We start from the raw sequence: 21248 nt of genomic DNA on the forward strand, positions 1-21248 counted from the left end.
GTGGCACTGGATCCCCAATGGATCAGATAAGTGGGGTTTGGAAAGATCTTTCAGGCCAGGACATAGGGTGAGATCCTGACCTTGCACTTGGGCATAGGCCGCTGCACCTGTGTCAGGCCGCAGCCAATGCTTAGGCAAGTCCACAGCCTTAGGCTTAGGCCTAGCACCAGCGTCATGCTTGGGTGTAGGCCACAGCTCCTGCTTTGCGCCTCGGCCCATTCCATAGGTGAGGCCCTGGCTTTGGGCCTAGGACCAATAGGTAACTTTTTTTTTTTTTTAGTTTCAAATGAATTAAACAAATAGGATTTGTTTATTTTGTGGGAGCCCCCTCAATTTGTTTTGTGGTCCCCTGAAAGAAACAAATTGGCCCTATTCATTTAGTTTTTCTAATTTGTTTGAAATGAATGCACGTCCCTAGCAAATATTCATCGGAGGTCTGATTAGGTGCTGTGCTCAGTATAGCTGGATAAAGACCTAGTTAGCTGGTTAAACTTATCAGGCTAACTTCAGGACTACTCTCTGGCATGACCAGAGTTTGTCGGATAAGTTATCCAGCTAACTTAACTCTTCCCAAAATGCCTCCAACTTATCCTGCTAACCTTTTATCTGGCTAAACAGCTGGGTAAGTAGGTGATAGTCAAAATGGCAGGAATTATAAAACCCATGGTTTGTCCAGCTAAAGTCCCAAACTTACCTGGACAAACCATCTGAATATTGTTCCCTTTTCATCTATGGGCAAAAGAATCTTAAACTGCACCTTAACTCAAGTCCCTCTTTCTTCTTGATACAGAGCTCTTGATGTATGTGCTGCATTTAACTGCATCCCCCCATCTGGGTTCCCTACAAGAAGATTAATGCCTGCGAAAAAAAGCATCAACTTTATTGCTTTCTTCCAACAGTAACTTCTCCTCCTTAGTCTGCTACAACATCCATCCTCCTGTGGCCAAATTGCCTCACTTAGCATTCTCCTCATCTGCTTAATTAAATCCTCTGTCTTACTTTGTAAGTTAATGCAGATAAATACACACCAATTAATTATCTTCCTACTTAGATGGACAGACTTGCTGCACTACACCAAGCTAAAAACAATTCTCAATTGTTTACTAAATCACTTTATGCCCCTATTGCAATGCCTGCATTGTGCTGCAGAGGAGCTTATCGTGTTATCTAGTGATCCATTACACAAGGTAACTTAATAAAATGGCATGCATTAAATACAACAGAATTAATCCTAAAAAGAAAGCTATTAGGAAGTCTAGATACAGTGTGGACAGCAAATTACTCTATATATGACAAAAAGACAGCCCACATTCACCACTGTTGTTCCCTGATTGGCCCAGAGAGAGCCAGCCGAACTTGGTTGGGGTATTCCTTCCCCACCACTGGCAGTACCCTTGACTGGTTTATTGTTTGTTTTTGTACTTGTGTCAATCCAGCTCTTCTGAAACATTGCACCACCCTTTGTGTAACTCATATGTTCCTACTTGTACTCTGACCTGTTTGAATTCCCTGATTGCTAACCTTGGCCTGGCTTTGACCCTGCTTCTGCCTGATGGATGTGTGGCTTTTTACCAAGTTACTGAGTATCTCAACTCAGTGCGATACACAAGCATCCATATTGTTTCTGAATCTGGTTTCCATTCCATAGCAGTTGGCTTTGTGCAGCAGTGAACCTAAACAAGGCCTCCAATGTCTAGAAGCTAACCATGATTCAGTTTGGGACCCTAACATAAGGGTGAAGAAACCAATTCAGTCTCCATGTTTGGGTAATCTTGGACCTCACTGCTGAGATTGTCAATTAGTGATAAATTGTGATGGTGATTGTGGTGATGTGGGTTTGGGAACTAGACTGAGACCACCAACTCCATTCATATAGTTCACCAAATGGCTTTCAGGTGAGACTGGTTTCAGTAGGCTATGATCCGATGTCCAGGAAGAGAAAAGTTTTGTAAACCTGAGCATATTCCCCGGAGTCATCCAACAGGTCATTATTCCTCTTATCAATTTATCACCAAATTGACAACTATTGCAATTCCACATTTCTTTCATTGTACTGAGAGTTCTCATGAGTTTTCCTTTTGTTTTCAAAATATCCTGCTATAAATAACTAGCTTTTTGTAATATCTGTGTCTTTATCTGACATAATTTACCATGTTACTATAGAGTTTCTCTCTTGCCTTTAGCAATTGCACACTGCCCAGACCACAAAACTGTGTGCACTCACTGTTCCTCGTTATCTTTACTACTGTGTAGCGTATAGAGTAGCCAACTATAACTGGTGATATACCACCTGACATACCATGGTAATTAGAGGTGTGAATCGTGTGATCGATCGTCTTAACGATCGATTTTGGCTGGGGGGGGGAGGGAAATCTTATCGTCGTGGGTTTTATTTTTAAAAAATCGTTAAAAATCGTAAATCGGGGGAGGGCGGGAAAACCGGCACACCAAAAAAACCAGCACACCAAAAAAACCCTAAAACCCTAAAACGCCCTATTTAACGATATAATACAAATGCCCCTGATGATAAAGCGGGGGCATTTGTATTGTATCGTGCACTCTAACGATTTTGGACGATTTTAAAATTATCTGACGATAATTTTAATCGTTCAAAAACGATTCACATCCCTAATGGTAATTGCTATAACAATTCACATTTATTCCATCCTATCCAACAGTGCTACCATGAAATTATCCACAGCATCATACAATAATATTTGTTACCATATTACCCAACCAGATTAAAATTTGTAGAAACACTGCCATAGTCCATACTACCAAATAATTGCTGTATTTTAAATAAAAGTGGAATTCTTCTAGAAAACACTTAGTGACAGCTTTTAAGAAAAGTATCTGTTGGAAACATTTGGCCAGTGGGTAAATGACCTTCTTACCTCATGCCCAGCGTAGATCTGTTTCGAAAATTCTTTAATAGCTGAGGTACCCCTAGCATGGCTTCAGTCAGAACTGCCAAGAAGCCAACCCCTTCCACAAAGACATAAGCATCCATGAACATGTAGGTGATGAAAGTGCACAGAACAGTGAGGAAGAGGCAGAATTGGAGATAGTCTTCAAATCGACTCCATTTCCAAAAATACCGCAGGTCAAAATCTATCAGAAATAAAAGAAATTAAAGGAGCAACCTTAACTAAATCATCTAGAGATTCTTTGTTTGGTGGCGGCTGAGAGAATGAGTTGATGGAAACTGGCGTACAGAGCAGAGCGTTGGTAACAAGATCAGTCTGGGAGATCCTTAGAGAGAATGCGCTCTACTAGTTTTGGAAACTTTTGTTTGGAGATGGGCAAAGGAATCACAATTTTGGATCGTGGCCAAAGCCCACGCCCCACAACCACCCCACCCCCAAACAATTATCCATGAATTCCCTGTCGGGCAGGGTTTACTGAAATCACAGCAAGACGGCAGCAAAACAGCCAGGACATAATCCGGGCATGATGTCACAGGTTGCTCATGTTACGCTAGAACTCATTGCAGAAGGATTCAGTAAGCAAGCACTCGGGTAACTGCAGAAGGCTTAGGGTTGGGGGGGGGGGGGTCTCAACTTTATTCCACTTGCTCTGCCGATATTTCATAACAATGACACAACTGTACCACAGCTCTTTTGATCTATAAATGGCAATTTTGGCAGGCTCCACTGCTTTTAAAAAGCAGTAGGGATGTGAATCCACAGCAATCTCATCTTGTCGCTTTGTGTAAGTTTTAAATTTTTCCCGTTTTTGGTTTGTCAATTTTTAGTGCGAAAAAACCCACCGCACATGCCTAAAAACAGGTTAAGGAAAGGAAGGCACCTAATAAAAAAGGAGGCTTATTGGGGTAGTTGCATCTTATTCTACTGTGTGTAGTAAATCATCTGAAAAACGTACTGCTCAGAACTGTGATTTTGCATACGATGAATATATCTGGTTTAGGTCCATTAATTTTATCATCCTATCATACATTTTATTGCTAATAGAAACCAGCAATTTATTTCTCGAACAGTAACAGAAATTAGTGGCAACCCCATTATTAATCCACGGTTAACACTTCACACCTCGTAATATCTCATATTGATTCCCTGCCCCCCTCCCCCACCCCCGGACATTGCCAGCACTGATTTTAATAGCTTGTGATAATGGGTGCAAGCAACCTGAATCCATAACCACATGCTAGTTGCATGACTAATTATGGTGGAGGAAGAAAAGAATGTAAAACGTTCACCCAACTACATATTGCAATTATGTCACTACAAGCTGTGAAAACAACTGAATGCAAACTATTCTTGACTCCTGATTTTTTTTTCAGGACCCAGAGCATTTATTTTAATCAACTTTATTTAAAAAACGAAAGGGTATTTATTTTTCTGTTCTCAAATATAGGGTATTGAATAATCTTTTGAAAAGGGTCACCGAAATATTTCACATACCCTATTCTTTTAAGGGTAGATTTTCAAAGCCATGCGTCCATAAATCCCAGCCTTCATGCGCGTGGCCGGGCCTTGCACGCGCTGGGCAAATTTTCAAAGAGGCCCGGCCACGTGCGTAAAGGCTGGTTGGTATGCGCACAAGTGCCGGACTTCCTGGAAGGGGCGGGCCGGGGGGGGGGGGCATGTTCTGGGCAGAGAGGTGCAGGGCACGGGAGCAGGCCTCCCTCTTTAATTGGAGCGGACTGGGAGGGAACTGGGGAAGGCCGGAATGCGTCACCAAGCAAAAGTTGCATAAGTCCCCCCCCCCTTTGAACACGTGCATGGATTATAAAATTCAATGTGCGCATATTAGAAAATCGGCGCGTCCACTCGGGCCGTATTGCCAGTATAGAGGGCAAAGGTAGCGCCAGCGCCATTTTGAATACTGGCAATACGGCCTGAGTGCAGGAGGTCACTCCCGGACCCCCGCTGGACTTTTGGCAAGTCTTGTGAGGGTCAGGAGGCCCCCCCAAGCTGGCCAAAAGTCCCTGGGGGTCTAGCGGGGGTCCGGGAGCGATCTCCTGCACTTGTGCCGTCGGGTGCCAGGAACCAAAATGGCGCCGATAGCCTTGCCCTTACTATGTCACAGGGGCTACCGGTGCCATTGGTCAGCCCCTGTCACATGGTAGGAGCACAAGATGGCGCTGGCCATCCAGTGCTCCTACCATGTGACAGGATCCGGCCAATTGCACGGATAACCTGTCACAAGGTAAGGGCAAAGGACGGCCCGGTAGCCGAAGGACGGCCCGGAGCGGGAGATCGCGGGAGATCGCTCCCGGGACCCCCACTGGACCACCAGGTACCTGTAAAAAGGTTTTGGGGGGGTCGGGAGGGTGGGGGAAGCTAAGGGGTTACTTTTAAAGAGTCGGGGTGGGTTTTTTGTATATCGGCTGGGCAGCCGATAAACAAAACGCGATCGGGCCTGATGGGAAACAACCCACATGTGAATCTGAACCGGAATCCGAACCGATCCCGGTTCCGATTCACATCTCTAATAATTTGTTTAAAATTAAATAAAGAGTTGAAAAAAACAAAGACCAACACTGTTTAAATATTCTGATAATCCAGTGAAACTTTAGGCCAGCTCTTCGCTTTGAGCTGCTGTTTTATTTTTCTTTCTTATACCTTTAATGCCACCTGGGATCTATTCCTTGATTGACAGAGCTCATCGGTGGTTCTGAGGGTTGGGAGCCTGACATTTTAACCATCCTCAGGGCTGTGGATGGAAACATTTTAATATCCTTTATGCTCAATTCAATTTTAATAGAGTTTTACTATTTTTTAATTTCAAATTCATTCACTCAGCAGGTGTGTAACCACCAAGCCATGCCATAGCATCTTCTGTGGCCATGTGTAGTTCTGGTTTTCCGCTGCTGAATTTAGAGAGATATCAGTGTCAGTATTCAACATAGTTTACATTTTGCCATGGCTACAATCTTAGCTGTCTTGAAGGCTCTAGCAGTGGAGGATGGTCACACAAAGACCATGCCTTTTCTGGATCCCATTCAACAAGGCCCACTGGTGGCGTGGCAGGTTGAAATCAGGTGGGAAAACAGTGGGATCTGGAATAAGGAACTTGTTTGGTGGCAATATCACAATCTACGTCTTATGCCAGAGGGAATCTGCTATATAGCCCTAGTATGGTAGCTTGGACCACAGTGGACGTTGTGGTTGGTACACAAACAGCAAGTGGGTTAAGAAGATTGTCATGCAGAGGCCGCCTTGAAATGGCATAGATCTTCTCCAGTAGCTTGTTGCTTTCTGTTTCCAATCAGACATGAGGGGGGGAGCAAAGTTGCTAAGAACTGGGAACCATGACAGAAGGGTTGGTCGGAAAGTTCCCAAGATGATGCACATTGTTGACTATTATTGCTCATCAACATGTTTGATGTGTGATGACCAATCCCAAACTGATGTGCATTATTCTGTCATAGGATATGAGATGGCAAGAGCTGACATTCATCTCTTATGCGCCACAATGACCCAGCTAGGAAATTAAGGAGGTTACTGTGTGTGTTGCCTTTCATCGCAATCAGATACAATTATGAATTTGTATAGAACATTAAATAGTGTGATGCAGTACAACCTGGCCCGGGGCAGAAAAGGCTAGGACATAGGAAAACAGTCACAGCTAATGCCAAACCTAGACACCAGAGGGCGAGCAGGAGGGCGCCGCAAATTACAGTTCCCAGGTTCCCTGAACCGGCACCTGATCCCTGGCCGGATAGTGAGCAGGAACAGGTGGAGGAAATAGGGACTGATGCCTATGACTCAGCAGAGTCAGAGGAGGAGGAGGAGGAGATGGAGGTAAGCTGGGGAGAGGAAAGCTCCAGCTGTTCCTCTATGGAGGTGGAATAACCAGGAGGTTGGGGGATGGTCAAAAACTGTGTTTGTACAAGGAGGGTTGAGAAAGGTTGGAAAGGAATTGTTGTTTTAAATGCTGTTTAATTCTGGCTGGTGTAGGCGAACCTAAGCGTTTAGGCTTGGGCAGGCTAAGACAACCAGGCATTACTATATGGGCTGCAGCCGTTGAGGCTACAGGACCACATTAAATTATTTTGTGATAAAGACCTTTTTCTGTGTACTGTTTGGGAGTGCCAGGACTAGGCCTGGCACTCTGACTAGAGGCTTGGAGGAGTCCATAGCAGCGGTGTGCAGGAGCTGTGCGTGTGGACAGGAAGTGGTATAGGAGCGGAGAGGGATCCCTGAAGCCCAGCAAAGCCCACACAGAGTGCTCAGCGGAGGGGCGTGATCGTGACAGAAGTCAGAATTACACTTAGGGATAATTTTGCAATAGCCTACATAAAAAAGTCGGCAATAAGTGCATAAGCTACACCAATTTTCAAAGTCAACTCACGTGCATGTGTTCACTTATTTATTTATTTTATTTATTTATTTAAAGCTTTTCTATACCGGCATTCATGATACAATCATATCATGCCGGTTTACAAATAACAGGGGGTGCAATAATTTTGTTCTATTAACAAGTGCAGAGGAAGCAAAAGTTACAATATAACAGGGTTGTTGAAACTGGGGGAGGAAGGAGACAAGAATAGACAAGAATAATAGAGTCTTTGCAGAGGTAAATTATTTACATTGTGCAGTAATGTAAGTAACTTAGAAAATTATTGCTCCAAACCTCCTCAAACACTATTACATCTGCCCATTTGTGAGTAATTTTCAAGGACATGAAAGACGCACACTTTAGAAATTTGAAAATAGGTACATAAGTACAAACCAACCCCCTCCCCCCAGTTCCAGGAATGCCTCCACTCAGTCCAGGTAAAGTTGCATGCATTCAGGACCCAGGAGAGGAAGTTTACCTGCATATTGGGCAGATAATTTTATAACAGCCATTCCGCCAGGTCAAGCACCATTCTACCGGCAGCAGTGCCTTCAGCGTGGAGGAGTAGCCTAGTGGTTAGAGCAGCAGGCTATGATCCCACTGCTGCTCCTTGTGATGTTGGGCAAGTCACTTTATTCTTTCATTCCTCAGGTATAAACTTAGATTGTGAGCCCTCTGGGGACAGGGAAATAACTTCTATACCTGAATGTAATGTGCTTTGAAATGTCAAAAAAGCAGATTGTAAATAAATAAGTTCACTCTTAGAGAATAACTTTGAAAGGGAATTTTACAGATAAAGCAAAAATGATCCTTTAGAAAATTGCCAACCAATATGGGGCAGATTTTAAAAGGGCTACGCGCATAAGTTAGGCACGTAACCCTTAAAAACCCCCCTGCGCGCGCTGAGCCTATTTTGCATAGGCTCGGCGGTGCGCTCAAGCCCCGGGACGCGCGTAAGTCCCGGGGCTTTGCTAGAGGGGCGTGTCGGGGGGCGAGTCGGGGGCGGCACGATGTTCGGGGCATTCCAGGGGGTGTTCCGGGGGGCTTGGTGCTGGCCCAGGGGCGTTCCGGGGGCGTGGCCGAGGCCTCCGGACCAGCCCCTGGGTTGGGTAATGGTGCGCCAGCAGGCCACCGGCGCGCGCGAGTTGGCAGGCGTAACTTTTGCGATAAAGGTTGGGGCGGTTAGATAGGGATGGGGGGGTGGGTTAGGTAGGGGAAGGGAGGGGAAGGTGGGGGAGGTGGAAGGAAACTTCCCTCCGAGGCCGCTCCGATTTCGGAGCAACCTCGGAGGGAACGGGCAGTGCGCGCAGAACTCGGCGCGCGCAAGGTGCACAAATGTGCGCCCCCTTGTGCGCGCTGACCCCGGATTTTAAAAGATACGCGTGGCTACGCGCGTATCTATTGAAATCCGGCGTACTTTTGTTTGCGCCTGGTGTGCGAACAAAAGTATGCGCTCGCGCTTTTTTTTTTTAAATGCGCCCCTTTGTGTGTAAAATTATGCACGTAAACACTGTAGGCATGTAATTTTAAGGTGAATTTTAAAAGTCTGATGCGCACCAAAACCCGGAGATCCGTGAATATGTGAGGCTGGTGCGCGCTGAGCGGATTTTAAAAGCCGCCCAAGTACGGGCATATCTCCTGCTGCGCACACAAACGAAATGTTCCGAAAAAGGGGCGGGATGTGGCTATGATCTGGGCGGAGCACAGGCATTCCTGGATTTCACATTTAAATTAGCGCATAAACACGTACTCGCACAGGCACGCGCTGGGGGTCCCCTGCTGCATAACTTTACTGCTCCTGTGGATGATGTGCAAATTATAAAATAATGATAAATAGATCGGAAGAGTTTAAGGCTTGGGGCTAACAGGGCAGAAGGGAGGCTATTAAACTGGGATTTGTTTGGAAGTCCTATCCCTTACCTGGGCGAACCGGGAACGAACTGGTAAAACTGGTAATGTCTTTGAAAATCCCCCATTTGCATGGCAGAGGTGGCATTCGTGCACCTCCACTTACAATTGCATATACGTGCGCGCGTGGGGAAGGTGTTCTATAACAAGCGCGTCTGTTTAAAAGTTACTGTCCCTGTGTGCATAGGAGAACAGGGTTACGACCTACACATGCATATATTCTGTCAGCAAAACTACCTGCACCAAATAGCAGGTGTAATTGTGTCCATGTAGTTTTCAAAGCAGACTTTTGCACGTAAGTCCATTTTGAAAACTGGTACCATTTATGCAGATATTTACCAGCTTACTTATATGTGATGTTATAAAATTGCTCCCTTAAAGAAAACTCATGATAGCGTCAATTGTCACCAGAAGATGACCTCCTTAACAGACATAAATGACAACAGACAACAGGAAATTGCTTTAACATATTTCCCAGAAAAAAAATATTTCAACAATGTATTTTAACATTGCATATGGCAGATTTGTGATTATAATGAAGAGAGTTGGCAGGTTATCAAGATATGCCACGAAACTGTTGTTGTTTTCTGGTTTGGTTGAAATAAATGGGGTGGGAAGCATTATGTAACATTTGAAAAATGAAACCTATTTTTCTAATGGATGAAATTAGCTCTATGCCTAGCGAAGCTGATGGGTTTTCCCACTGAATCCCAATAATGTTGTATGCTGCAATATGACTTCAAGAAATAATTTGTCATAGAGCTGGCAGAGGCTTGCAAGCCTGAATGAAAATGCATTCTCTCGTCTTAGAAAGGGATCCGCATATTGACCCTCTGGCTCTCAGAACTATGTAATCACATATTTGAGAGAGTCATGGACGCAAGGACGGGCCTGCGGTGATGGCATGGATGACACATGCCTCGGAAGCACAACCATGAGCTCTGTCAATCAAGGAACTGATCCCAGATGGTATCACAGGTAGAAGGAATGGCAGCTCAAAGTGGCGAGCTGGCCTAGATTTTCACTGGAAAGGCAGAATATTTAAACAGTGCATCGCTGAGGAGATTGAAGGGATTGGCTGCCAAGTAAATCTCAAAGAGAAGTGATTTTCTTTGACCATCAGAAAGCCAGACAGCTTGCATAACCAAACAGAAGGCCAGCTCTGGGCACCCATCAGAATTTGGTTGTGTTTGTTGTCACGTTAAGGGGCGCCACAAAGTTTCATACTGAGCTTCTGCTGCTTTTCTCCCGGGCCATGAAAGCTCAGGAGACATTCTTAAGTATTCATTGTCGCAAATGATCCAGGGGCTAACAAATTACCAATCACCACAGCAGCAGTTGCAACTTGCGGTATCGTCAGTAATAGCAAGGAAGCACATAGCAGAGGCTGTTTTAGTATTACAAAATGATGAGATAGCACTTATCTATTTCTGATGTAAAGTACCAGCAAAAAAAAAAAAAAAAGGTAAAATACTAGGAAGAACTCGCTCTTAAATTTAGGAAACTATCTATACCAGGGGTCCCCAAACCTGTCCTGGAGGGCCACCAGCCAGTCGGGTTTTTGGAATATCCTCAATAAATATGCATGAGAGAAAATTTGCATGCACTGCCTCCATAACATGCAAATTTTCTCTCATGCATATTCATTGTGGATATCCCAAAAACCCGACTGGCTGGTGGCCCTCCAGGACAGGTTTGGGGACCACTGATCTACACCACTCAGTCACCAAAGGTAGTATTAAATATAGAAAAATAGAGGTTTTGAATTAGATTATTTTTTGAGTAAACAAACACAGAGAAATTCAGATATCAAACTAGGAACATCTATTTTGTACCAAACACTGGTAAATAATATTGTTTTCCTTCATAGCTTTTCTCTCAACTCTATAGTTTGTGTGTGTGTGGGTGGGGGAGGGGATATATCACAGCTGGGATCAGCACCGTGCTAGGACATGGGGATAGAGACACGCCTCTTCAGGCCCCCTCCCTGCTCCAAACTGGCCTGCTTTTCAGGATATCTCTAATGAATATGCATGAGATAAATTCAGATATATTCCATGCATATTTATCAGGGATTCCTTGAAAATCCAAGTGGCTGAGGGGGTCCCCAATACCCAATTTAGCACCGTGATGAGGCAAGCATCAACTCAGGGCGAAAGCAATGAGTATATATCTAGCTATCGCCACATCTGATTATTTTTGTTCCTGGGAGAACTGCTAGTTGTTGATCCCTTGTTATTCTGGACCACTTGAAGTCAGAACACATCCAAAGGGAAATGTGATTTAATAAATTGTAATATATTTTGTGCCACAAATTTTAACTAAGGCTGCAATGATAGATGTGCTTTTATGTTTACAGACTCCAGTAATAACGACACTTTTAAAGTACTCATTCATCTTCACCAGAACATCATTGTCTTTTATCTTTAATATAATCGTTTGCTTGGGTAAGAAAGCTACCAGTCCTTTAAATTCAGTCTCTTTCAAACAGACTCCATTGTGGTCTATTATTTATAGTGATTCAGGGGGGAAAGGGTGAGAATACCTCTTGTAGGACTAACTGTTAATGATCCATAGATAAAAATATTATTATGACCGTCGGCCATGGCCGTCCGCAGTCGACCCAACTCACATCATGTCATGCCTGGCTTTCCACTCCTGGTGAAGTCGCGGCTGTGGCCAGCCGCTACCGCCACATTCCTCCTGGCTCTCCGTGCCCCACGTGGCGGCTGGGACGGCGCCGACCAACGCTCCGACTCTGGGCTTCCTTAGGCGCGTGTGCGCGCCATCAGTCCTCCCTTTAAAGGGCCAATGGCGAGAACTCCAGGGTCGTCCCCGGCTGATGCCATCACAAGCCTGAGATATTTAAGCACCTCCTTTGGCCTACATTAACCGATTTGGCAACTAGTTCCCTGAGCTCCTCTGGTGCTTGTTCCTGTTCTCCGGACCTGAGGTTCCTGCCTTGGATCTCTGTGGATTCTGGCTCTGGGTACCCGCTCCTCGGGGGCCTGCTCTGCGTTTCCATTCTTGGAACTCTGTCTCCGCACTTCCCCACTCCTCGGTGTAGCCTCAGCATTACTACAACAGAGATCCTGTCTCTACACTTCCCCACTCCTCGGTGTAGCCTCAGCGTTACTACGCCAGAGATCCTGTCTCTACACTTCCCCACTCCTCGGTGTAGCCTCAGCGTTACTACGCCAGAGATCCTGTCTCCATGCTTCCCCACTCCTCGGTGTAGCCTCAGCATTACTACAACAGAGATCCTGTCTCTACACTTCCCCACTCCTCGGTGTAGCCTCAGCGTTACTACGCCAGAGATCCTGTCTCTATGCTTCCCCACTCCTCGGTGTAGCCTCAGCGTTACTACGCCAGAGATCCTGTCTCTATGCTTCCCCACTCCTCGGTGTAGCCTCAGCATTACTACAACAGAGATCCTGTCTCTACGCTTCCCCGCTCCTCATGGTAGCCTCAGTGTTACTATACCAGAGATCCTGTCTCTACGCTTCCCCGCTCCTCATGGTAGCCTCAGTGTTACTATACCAGAGATCCTGTCTCTACACTTCCCCACTCCTCAGGGTAGCCTCCGCGTTACTATACCAGAGATCCTGTCTCTACACTTTCCCCACTCCTCGGGATAGCCTCAGCGTCATTATACCAGAGACCCTGCCTCCACGCTCCCCGTTCCTCGAGGCCTGCCCTAGGTGCTTCTGCATTGGAGATCCTTCCTCTGGTATATGCTCTCTCCAGACCTGCTTAGCACTGTGATATCACTGAACTGACTCTTTCCATCCCCGCTCCTCGGTGCACCCCGCAGTACTGCTGCAGTGCAGGCACCTGCGATCATGTGGCTGTGACGCAGGCAGTTCTTCTACACCTCCTCTCTCCTGGGCCATAGCTGTAGTCCTGTTACCTTTGTTTCCAGTCAACCTCGCCTCCCGACGGTGAGGACCTGTGGGGCCCAACTCCTCAGGTAGCGCCAACCCGCACTTCAGGCCAAGGGTCCACGAAACCTACAAAACCTAGCAAATATTTCTTCCTCGGCCCAGAAAGGCAATCAGAGAAATCTCTTGATTAACGCTGATTAAAAGAAACTCAAAAACACAATACCTGAATGTAATCCACTTTGAAGTGCCTGATAAAATAAATACATTTATTTTTTTAAATTAATATCTAAGATGAAGTTGGGTAGAATTTTTATTGCTGGCTTTCAGGATCAGTGAATTTAGGTTTGTTATGAAATAATAAGTTTTGCAGGTTGTGTTTAAAAAAAAAAAAAAAAAAGTGCACTATGAATGCTGTTTTAAATTGAATTAAACAATTATTTGTAAAACCTGGCAGCTTCATTTCTTATTTGCTGCTCATTTCTGCCTTTCAATAAATCCTGCCCATCCTGCCCACCAGGGCTTCATGTTACGTATAGGCGGTTTTAGTGTGCCCATGGGCCTCAGCTCGGGCCCAGACCTTCAAGGCCGAGCCGAGGGTTGACGGTGGCTCTGCATGGCTGATGGTCTTACCCTCTGCCAGGCCGGCAAGCTCCCATGGCCAACATCTGAGGATGTTGGAAGTTGAATGGTCCTCCGACCATTCCGAGCCCTTTCGGACCTGCTGCGAGCAGCATGGAGCAGCAGGCCTGGCCTGAGATTGAGGGCAGACGGCCTTGACACGAAGACATGACAATGATTGATGCGACGGCATCTAGACGAAGACAGTGGGTTGATGCAACGGCATCCTTGGACGAAGACACGGGGTTGATGCGACGGCATCCATGACGAAGACACATGGCTGATGCAACGGCATCCATGACAAAGAACTTGACATCCAATTAGGCAAAACACAAGGCATGGACATTGGCACTGTCTCTCAGGGCGCCCTACTCAGGCCACCCGCGGGACTGAGTCGCGGACCACCCTGTCCCACTGTGCGCCCTACACAGCCCTTGCAGGCTGGTCACGGACCACAAGGAGAACGGGACAGCACAGGAAAGATCCAGAACAAGACGGCTTGAGAGCGCAGGACACCAGTCCACCTGCAGGCCACTCCAACCCGGGAAAGACGTCGTCCGAGGGAGTCCGACCCACAGGACCAGAAGGCTCAGGAGCGTAGAAGACGAGACGCAAGAACACACATCAGGACGAGGAGGAACATAGCGAGACATCAAAACATGGACCGGGACCTCAGGCGGAACACCAAGACATGAAGACATGGAAGAAGGCAGACGAGACGAGACAAGGAGCTCCACGAAGACAGAAGACCTTACAAGGCTCTGGCAGGCAGGAGCCTCCAGAGGGAAGTCATCACGATGCAAGGCGAAGAACAGACTGACAAAGCAGCCCTTTATAGGGCTAAAGCAGGAAGTCCCATCAAAGGTGGGGCCGGCGCGGGCCGGCGCCTAAGAGAAGCAAGCAGGAAGCTGTGCAGGACCGCGGACAGCGGCCTGCACCGACGCACAGCATCAGAAGAGGCAGGGCTGAGCCTGGACGCAGGCTCCGACGTCGGCAGCGGCTCCAGCCGCTGCAGGAGGCCCCAGGGGCAGCTCCAGCCACTACTCCAGCCCGGAGCTGCAGCCTTAGCGCCGTGAAGATGAAGTCAGCATTGGGGGCGGTCCCGGGCCCCGAAGAAGATGAAACAAGACCGCGGCTCCGACCGCGGAGCACAGGAGACTCCAGGGCGGCCTCCGGGCCGCGTGGGCAGCAACGACTGCGGCTCCAGCCGCATGGAAGGCCCGACGGCGGCATCCTGCCGAGTCGGGTGAACAACAGCATGGGGTGAGTGTCTGCTCGCGGGGGAACCCGCGGGCAGCGCAGTCATAACACTTCATAACCCAGTCTGGCCATGGGAGCAATGGGCCTCAGCTGAAAGGCACACAGCATGGCTTCCTTCACAACTTGGTATGAGTGCGCTATAGGGCAGGCCAGTAGGTATCACTGAAGGGCGATGGCCATTTACCAAGCGCCCCCCCCCCCCCCAAATCCTTGGAGACTGTGAATACAACAGTGTTCCCAGTCCTGGCTGGGTTGAGGAGCAGACACTGGATCCACGAATCAAATCTGGGGCTGTTGATGGCCCATCAGGACCAACCAAAGAAACAATTTAAATAATTTATTTCAAACTTTCTGTAGAGGGGCAAAGTCTCCCTGCATTAGCTGGAGGAGCTCACATGTAGCATCAATGTCAGGTGTAGAGGCACCCAATGACCACAGCAAGGATGGCCAAGGTCGTCCTTGGACAACAAAAGGATTTGGGAAGGCATCTACTGTAACAATCCAAACTCCAATAAGTTCTGGCACTAATCTATGGACAGAATTCAAACATTTTTTCCACACAATATACTCCCCACATACTCACCTGGAAAAGACCCAATCAGAAAAACTGATTTTTCACCAAATTTGCCTTTTCCGATGTGCAGGTCCCTTCTGTGCAGGGCATATGCGCTGCTTTGACAAGTCTGAATCAGGTCCGATGGGACCAGCACTGCCAAATAAAACCGGAGACTGACAGTGATTTCCATAAAAAAATGTTACGCGAACAAGTTTTCCCCAAACTGTTCCTTTGGTCCAAAACATTTTGTGAACATGGCTCTCACCCACACAGTCCCTTGATGTCATCCAGATTACCAGCTCACACTTCTGGTCATGCAAAATTCATTCGGTTTTTAAGGCTGCATGCTACCAGAAGGTCAAGCCCTTTGTACCTCATAGCTTACACAGATGTTCTTCCAAAGGGTCTAAAACCAGTATCAGTCTGATGGCACTACTTCTGATACCCTTCAGCACAAGTACAGGAGTAAGGGAGATGACATAATTAATAATAGAAACATAGAAACATAGAAATGACGGCAGAAGAAGACCAAACGGCCCATCCAGTCTGCCCAGCAAGCTTCACATTTTTTTCTCATACTTATCTGTTTCTCTTTGGCTCTTAAGTGTCACCTTTCTGAAATTCCCCTATTCTAACGTTTTATTCTTCAACATTTTTCCTAGTTTTAGGGGCCTCCTCATTTTTTTGTTATTGTGATTATGTATAATAACTATTCCCCAACCCCATATTCCCTCTATAATCAAATCCCTACCCCAGGCAGCGTGCCTGAGCGACTCAGGAACCCTCACTGGCTCCAAGGTCATGTAGGAAGTCTCCTCTAAGTCTGTCTTTCAGTAGCACTCTGTTGTCAGTAAAGCAACAGGCTGCCATCCTCTCTCCCTCCCTGGGCTTGAAATAGTGATTATTGATTGTTATATTTGATTTACTTACTCTGAAATGTTCTACATACAATGATATCATCCGCTTTGTGTCCACCTGAAATAATTCTAGCATTTCAAGTTAGAGTAGTGTTTCCCAACCCTCTATCCTGGAAGCACACTTAACCAATCAGATTTTCAGGATATCTGTAATAAATATGCTTGAGATAGATTTGCACACATTGGAGACCCATGCAAATTCATTGTTGGATAAGTTGGGAAACAGTGAGTGAGACCATAAACAGGATGTAGTTTGAAATATTGACAAATCAATCAAAAGTGTCAAAAGGTAGGTACTAATTTGAATTCACAGTTCTAGCTGATGTACTCTATTAGGCCCAGAAAAAACTGGGTCCTCTGCAGGCTTTAGTACTTCTTGTTGGACCAACATAATATTTATCCAACAATGACGTGTATAGGGATGTGCATGGGGAAAAATTTTGTTTACAATTTTCTCATTTCGTTTCTGCATTTTAGCACACATTAAAATGCAGAAACAAAGCAAAATTACATTTTGTTGTTCTTTTGTGTCATTACAGAGAGAAAATGACATAAAATGAAACAACAAATGTCACTGAAATTTCCTTGACTATGTGCCAGAAACACAGCATATCCCTATTGTACAATAACAAGAGCCATCCAGACCAATTAGGTCCCCTTCTTTAGGTGTGACCTGTGTTGGTCCAGCAGAAGTTATTGCAACCTGCAAAGTAGAAGTCTCTTAACTTTTATAAAGCAGAAGAGTAATGTAAGGGTTTTTTTTCTTTCTTTTCCTAACATCTTTGTAACATGAAACTGAACAAGTGAAATAATAATCATGGAAACTGCATTCCAGGCTATTGAGTTCTAGAGTGAGTCAGCATTTCTTCTGTGTTCAAATTAGCATGTCTTTGTCTTACCTCTCATAAAATATGTGTAATTTTGGTTATGGCTTGGTTGCTTCCAAAAGTGCTTATAATTTTTAATTCTAGATTGCTAGTGGTTTTGCTCTGCTGTTAAGTTAAATGCAGAAATCATTTACTTTAGGGGTCAGGAGGATTTCTGTAGTGTGCTATACTATTGAATCAGGTGTAATGAAGTGCAAAGCCATAGGACAAAGATCTAATTATCAAGGGAAAATGAAAACTGCTGTAGAAGATAAATTCTAAGAACTCTCAGTAGCCAGTAAAGCTGTGCAGGGGAAATGTTTTCCCATTCATTTTTTTTTTTTTTACCTTTTTTTATTTGTATTTCATTTAGGTTTGTTTTGGAAAATAGCACATGCTATTTGCAAATAGCGCACACTATCTTCCAAATTGAATGTACCCAAAAATTCTAGGGATTTTTTTTTAGGAGTTATGCTTTGTTTCTAGGTAAAAAGAGATGAGAAAAGCCAGAAAGATGCTTGGCTGCAAAGGGAGAAGAATGGTCAGCAGAAAAAGGGAAGTGATATTACAGTATTTTAAGTTTGTTGTACTTGTACATGCCTAGTGTATTGTTTTAGGTGATTTATAAATCTGAATAAAGATAAAGATATTGCCCATGTAGAGGCCCTGGTGAGACCTCACTTGGAATACTGTGCCCTGTTCTGGAGACCGCACCTTCCAAAGGATATAAACAGGATGGAGGTCCACAGGGTGGCTACTAAAATGATCAATGGGCTTTGTTTTAAAACATATGTGCACAGATTTAAAGATCGTAATATGTATACCTTAGAGGAAAGGCAAGGTAGGGTAGATATGATAAGAGACATTTAAATACCTCCAAGATTTTCATGCATAAGAAACAGGCCTCTTTCAAGGGAAAGAAGGCTCCAGAATGAAGGGTCATGGGATGAGGGTGAAAGGAGACCTACTTAGCAGTAATGTAAGAAATATTTCATTACAAAGAGGGTTATGGATGCATGGAACATCCTACCCATGGGGATGGTGAAGAGTGGAAGAGTATCTGAATTCAAGAAAGCATGGTATAAACACACGGGATCCCTGAGGGAATGGTAGGGATTATAAAGGTGAATTGGGGTGGCTGGGCAATCTAGATAGGCCTTATGGCCTTTTTCTGCCGACACGGTTCTATGTTTTTAATGTTAAAATGAACCAAAATGAAAATACCTGCTTTGGTTCACATTAACCTTCATTTTAAAACAAATGCACATTCCTAGCAGCCAGTTATTTCAAGAAGCAGTGAATTCTGCAGCAGTGCTTGTATTCTCTATTGAGGTGAATAAACTTTTCAATTTTTCGCTTTCTTATCTGTTCTGGGAGAGGAAGATAAATCACTCATGGGGGTGGGGGGAAGGAATTATTTGATATTCCCTTAATGCTAAGAACATAAGAACATAAGAAAATGCCATACTGGGTCAGACCAAGGGTCCATCAAGCCCAGCATCCTGTTTCCAACAGTGGCCAATCCAGGCCATAAGAACCTGGCAAGTACCCAAAAACTAAGTCTATTCCAGGTTACCATTGCTAATGGCAGTGGCTATTCTCTAAGTGAACTTAATAGCAGGTAATGGACTTCTCCTCCAAGAACTTATCCAATCCTTTTTTAAACACAGCTATACTAACTGCACTAACCACATTCTCTGGCAACAAATTCCAGAGTTTAATTGTGCGTTGAGTAAAAAAGAACTTTCTCCGATTAGTTTTAAATGTGCCCCATGCTAACTTCATGGAGTGCCCCCTAGTCTTTCTACTATCCGAAAGAGTAAATAACCAATTCACATCTACCCGTTCTAGACCTCTCATGATTTTAAACACCTCTATCATATCCCCCCTCAGTCGTCTCTTCTCCAAGCTGAAAAGTCCTAACCTCTTTAGTCTTTCCTCATAGGGGAGTTGTTCCATTCCCCTTATCATTTTGGTACCTGCAGGTTTGGCATCTTCAGTACTGTGATCTCCAACCTCTTACCCAATTAAATATTAATGCCCACCGAAAAATAAATCAGATCGTTTATCAAAAGTGGCAGAAAAATGTCAAGAAATATTTTGAAGAAATAGGCTGTGGTCTTCTCTTGTCACAAAAAATATTCCACAAGGCTAAAACACAACACTCTATACTCTATGATGTGAGGATAGGTAATGTGCAATATATATTTAACAAATGAAAGTTTTATCTGTAGATGCCTTATTTAGTAACACGGGATACTTTATACCTTGCATTTTACCTTTCCTCCCCACTTTCAGATCTGTAGCTTTTTTGTTTTTGCTTCAAACCTATGTAAGTACCACATTATTGACTCAGGCCGTGTAAACTGGGTTCCGCCAGGAAAGCATCATCCTTGCAGGCTTGCCGTGGTGGTGACTACATGGTGAATCTATCTGTGTGTGTGCGTGAGTGTGTGTGTGTGTGTGTGTGTGTGTGTGTGTATGTGTATGCATTTTAAATTAACAGAAGACCAAGATTTAAAATTTACTGTGCCCATTTAGAAACAGTTCTTAGGTATGACTAGTTAGTTCCCTCTGTAATATGTTTTCACATCATCAGTTTTGTGCATCATTAAATGCAATAATAATTTAATGGATATAAAACTAACAAGGCAGAAAAGCTGGCCACTTGTATTTTTTTTCGGGAAAAGGACATGGCCCATTCTTTATGAAATGTTCAATAATAAATCTTCCAATCTTCAGCAGCATAAAAAAAGTTTAACTCTTAATCTGCAAATTAAAAGATTTAAAAACAGATGCAGAACTGGTAATTAGGTCACACCTTTTTCTTAACATCTTTTCCTCTCTTCTGGAATTATATAATCAATCATGCAGCTGTCTCCAAACTTGTTCCTTATTCTCTCCCACATGAAATGCAAACTTCTCCTCCTCTCTTGCCACATCCAACACTTCTCTTAGCCATGTCAGCATTTTATTCTCTTCTACTCTAGGTATTTGACAAAAGACTCATGCTCCACTTGCTGTCTGGCTTATCAGCTTACTCTTCTCTCCAAGTCTAGAATTCCCTCTTATTTGCTCTCTTTCTTCTCCAATGCAAATCTGAAGATGCATGTGGTAAGAACATAAGAACATAAGAAATTGCCATGCTGGGTCCATCAAGCCCAGCATCCTGTTTCCAACAGAGTCCAAACCAGGCCATAAGAACTTGGCAATTACCCAAACACTAAGAAGATCCCATGCTACTGATGCAATTAATAGCAGTGGGAAGGCTAAATTAGTCTCCATAAAACCTGCTCTTTTTTCTGTAGTCTCCCACTGCATCCTGCCTGCATCTACTCCCTATCTTCATATCTCTCATATCTCACCCTATCCTCATATTTAGACGGAAAGATCTAAGGGCATGCCCTGAGCTCTAGTACCACCTATTTAATGCCATCTCCTATAGATCTGTGGACAGCCATGGAACTCTGAGTGGGATTCCTGGTTGGCTGTTTCCATAATCAACCCTAATTATTCAGTAAACAGCTCTGTGCCTGTAAGATTTGTATTTATCCTCCATTGTATCATTCAGGCTCTAGAAATTTTGTCAGCACTTCATTAAATTAAATACTCATCCTATCAATAACTGCACTAAAATCCATAAAGCACCAATAGAGCCAGGCTGAGATATTTCTTAGGAAGTCAGACTGTAGGGAGATATCCCATGTTTTACCACCGAAAGCACCAAATATGAATCATAATAGCCAAATAAGTATGCAGTCAAATACTGACAGGCCCCAAAAATACTGTCTCAATGGAAAAACAAGAGACCTTGCCCTGATGAGAACTTTACACAAGGATAATTTATCTAGATCTGCCTATTTCTAAGTGCTTGTGCAAATAAAAAGAAGATAGAGAGACAATACAACAACTTAAGCTCATAAGCAGGAGTCAT

The 21248-nt window shown here is 44.6% G+C and overlaps 1 protein-coding gene across 3 annotated transcripts in view; it reads right to left on the reverse strand.

Annotated features, from left to right (window-relative positions):
* The window catches only part of LOC115094979 (PQ-loop repeat-containing protein 1-like), an 84496-nt gene that overhangs the window by 25223 nt on the left and 38025 nt on the right, over positions 1–21248 (reverse strand). For all 3 annotated transcript variants that reach the window (XM_029608110.1, XM_029608111.1, XM_029608113.1), the window contains one exon: positions 2895–3111. In XM_029608110.1, the coding sequence (XP_029463970.1) occupies positions 2895–3111 (217 nt within the window). The remainder of the gene's footprint in view (positions 1–2894; positions 3112–21248) is intronic.

The sequence above is a fragment of the Rhinatrema bivittatum genome, chromosome 7 (genome assembly GCF_901001135.1).
Source record: "Rhinatrema bivittatum chromosome 7, aRhiBiv1.1, whole genome shotgun sequence".
NCBI lineage: Eukaryota > Metazoa > Chordata > Amphibia > Gymnophiona > Rhinatrematidae > Rhinatrema > Rhinatrema bivittatum.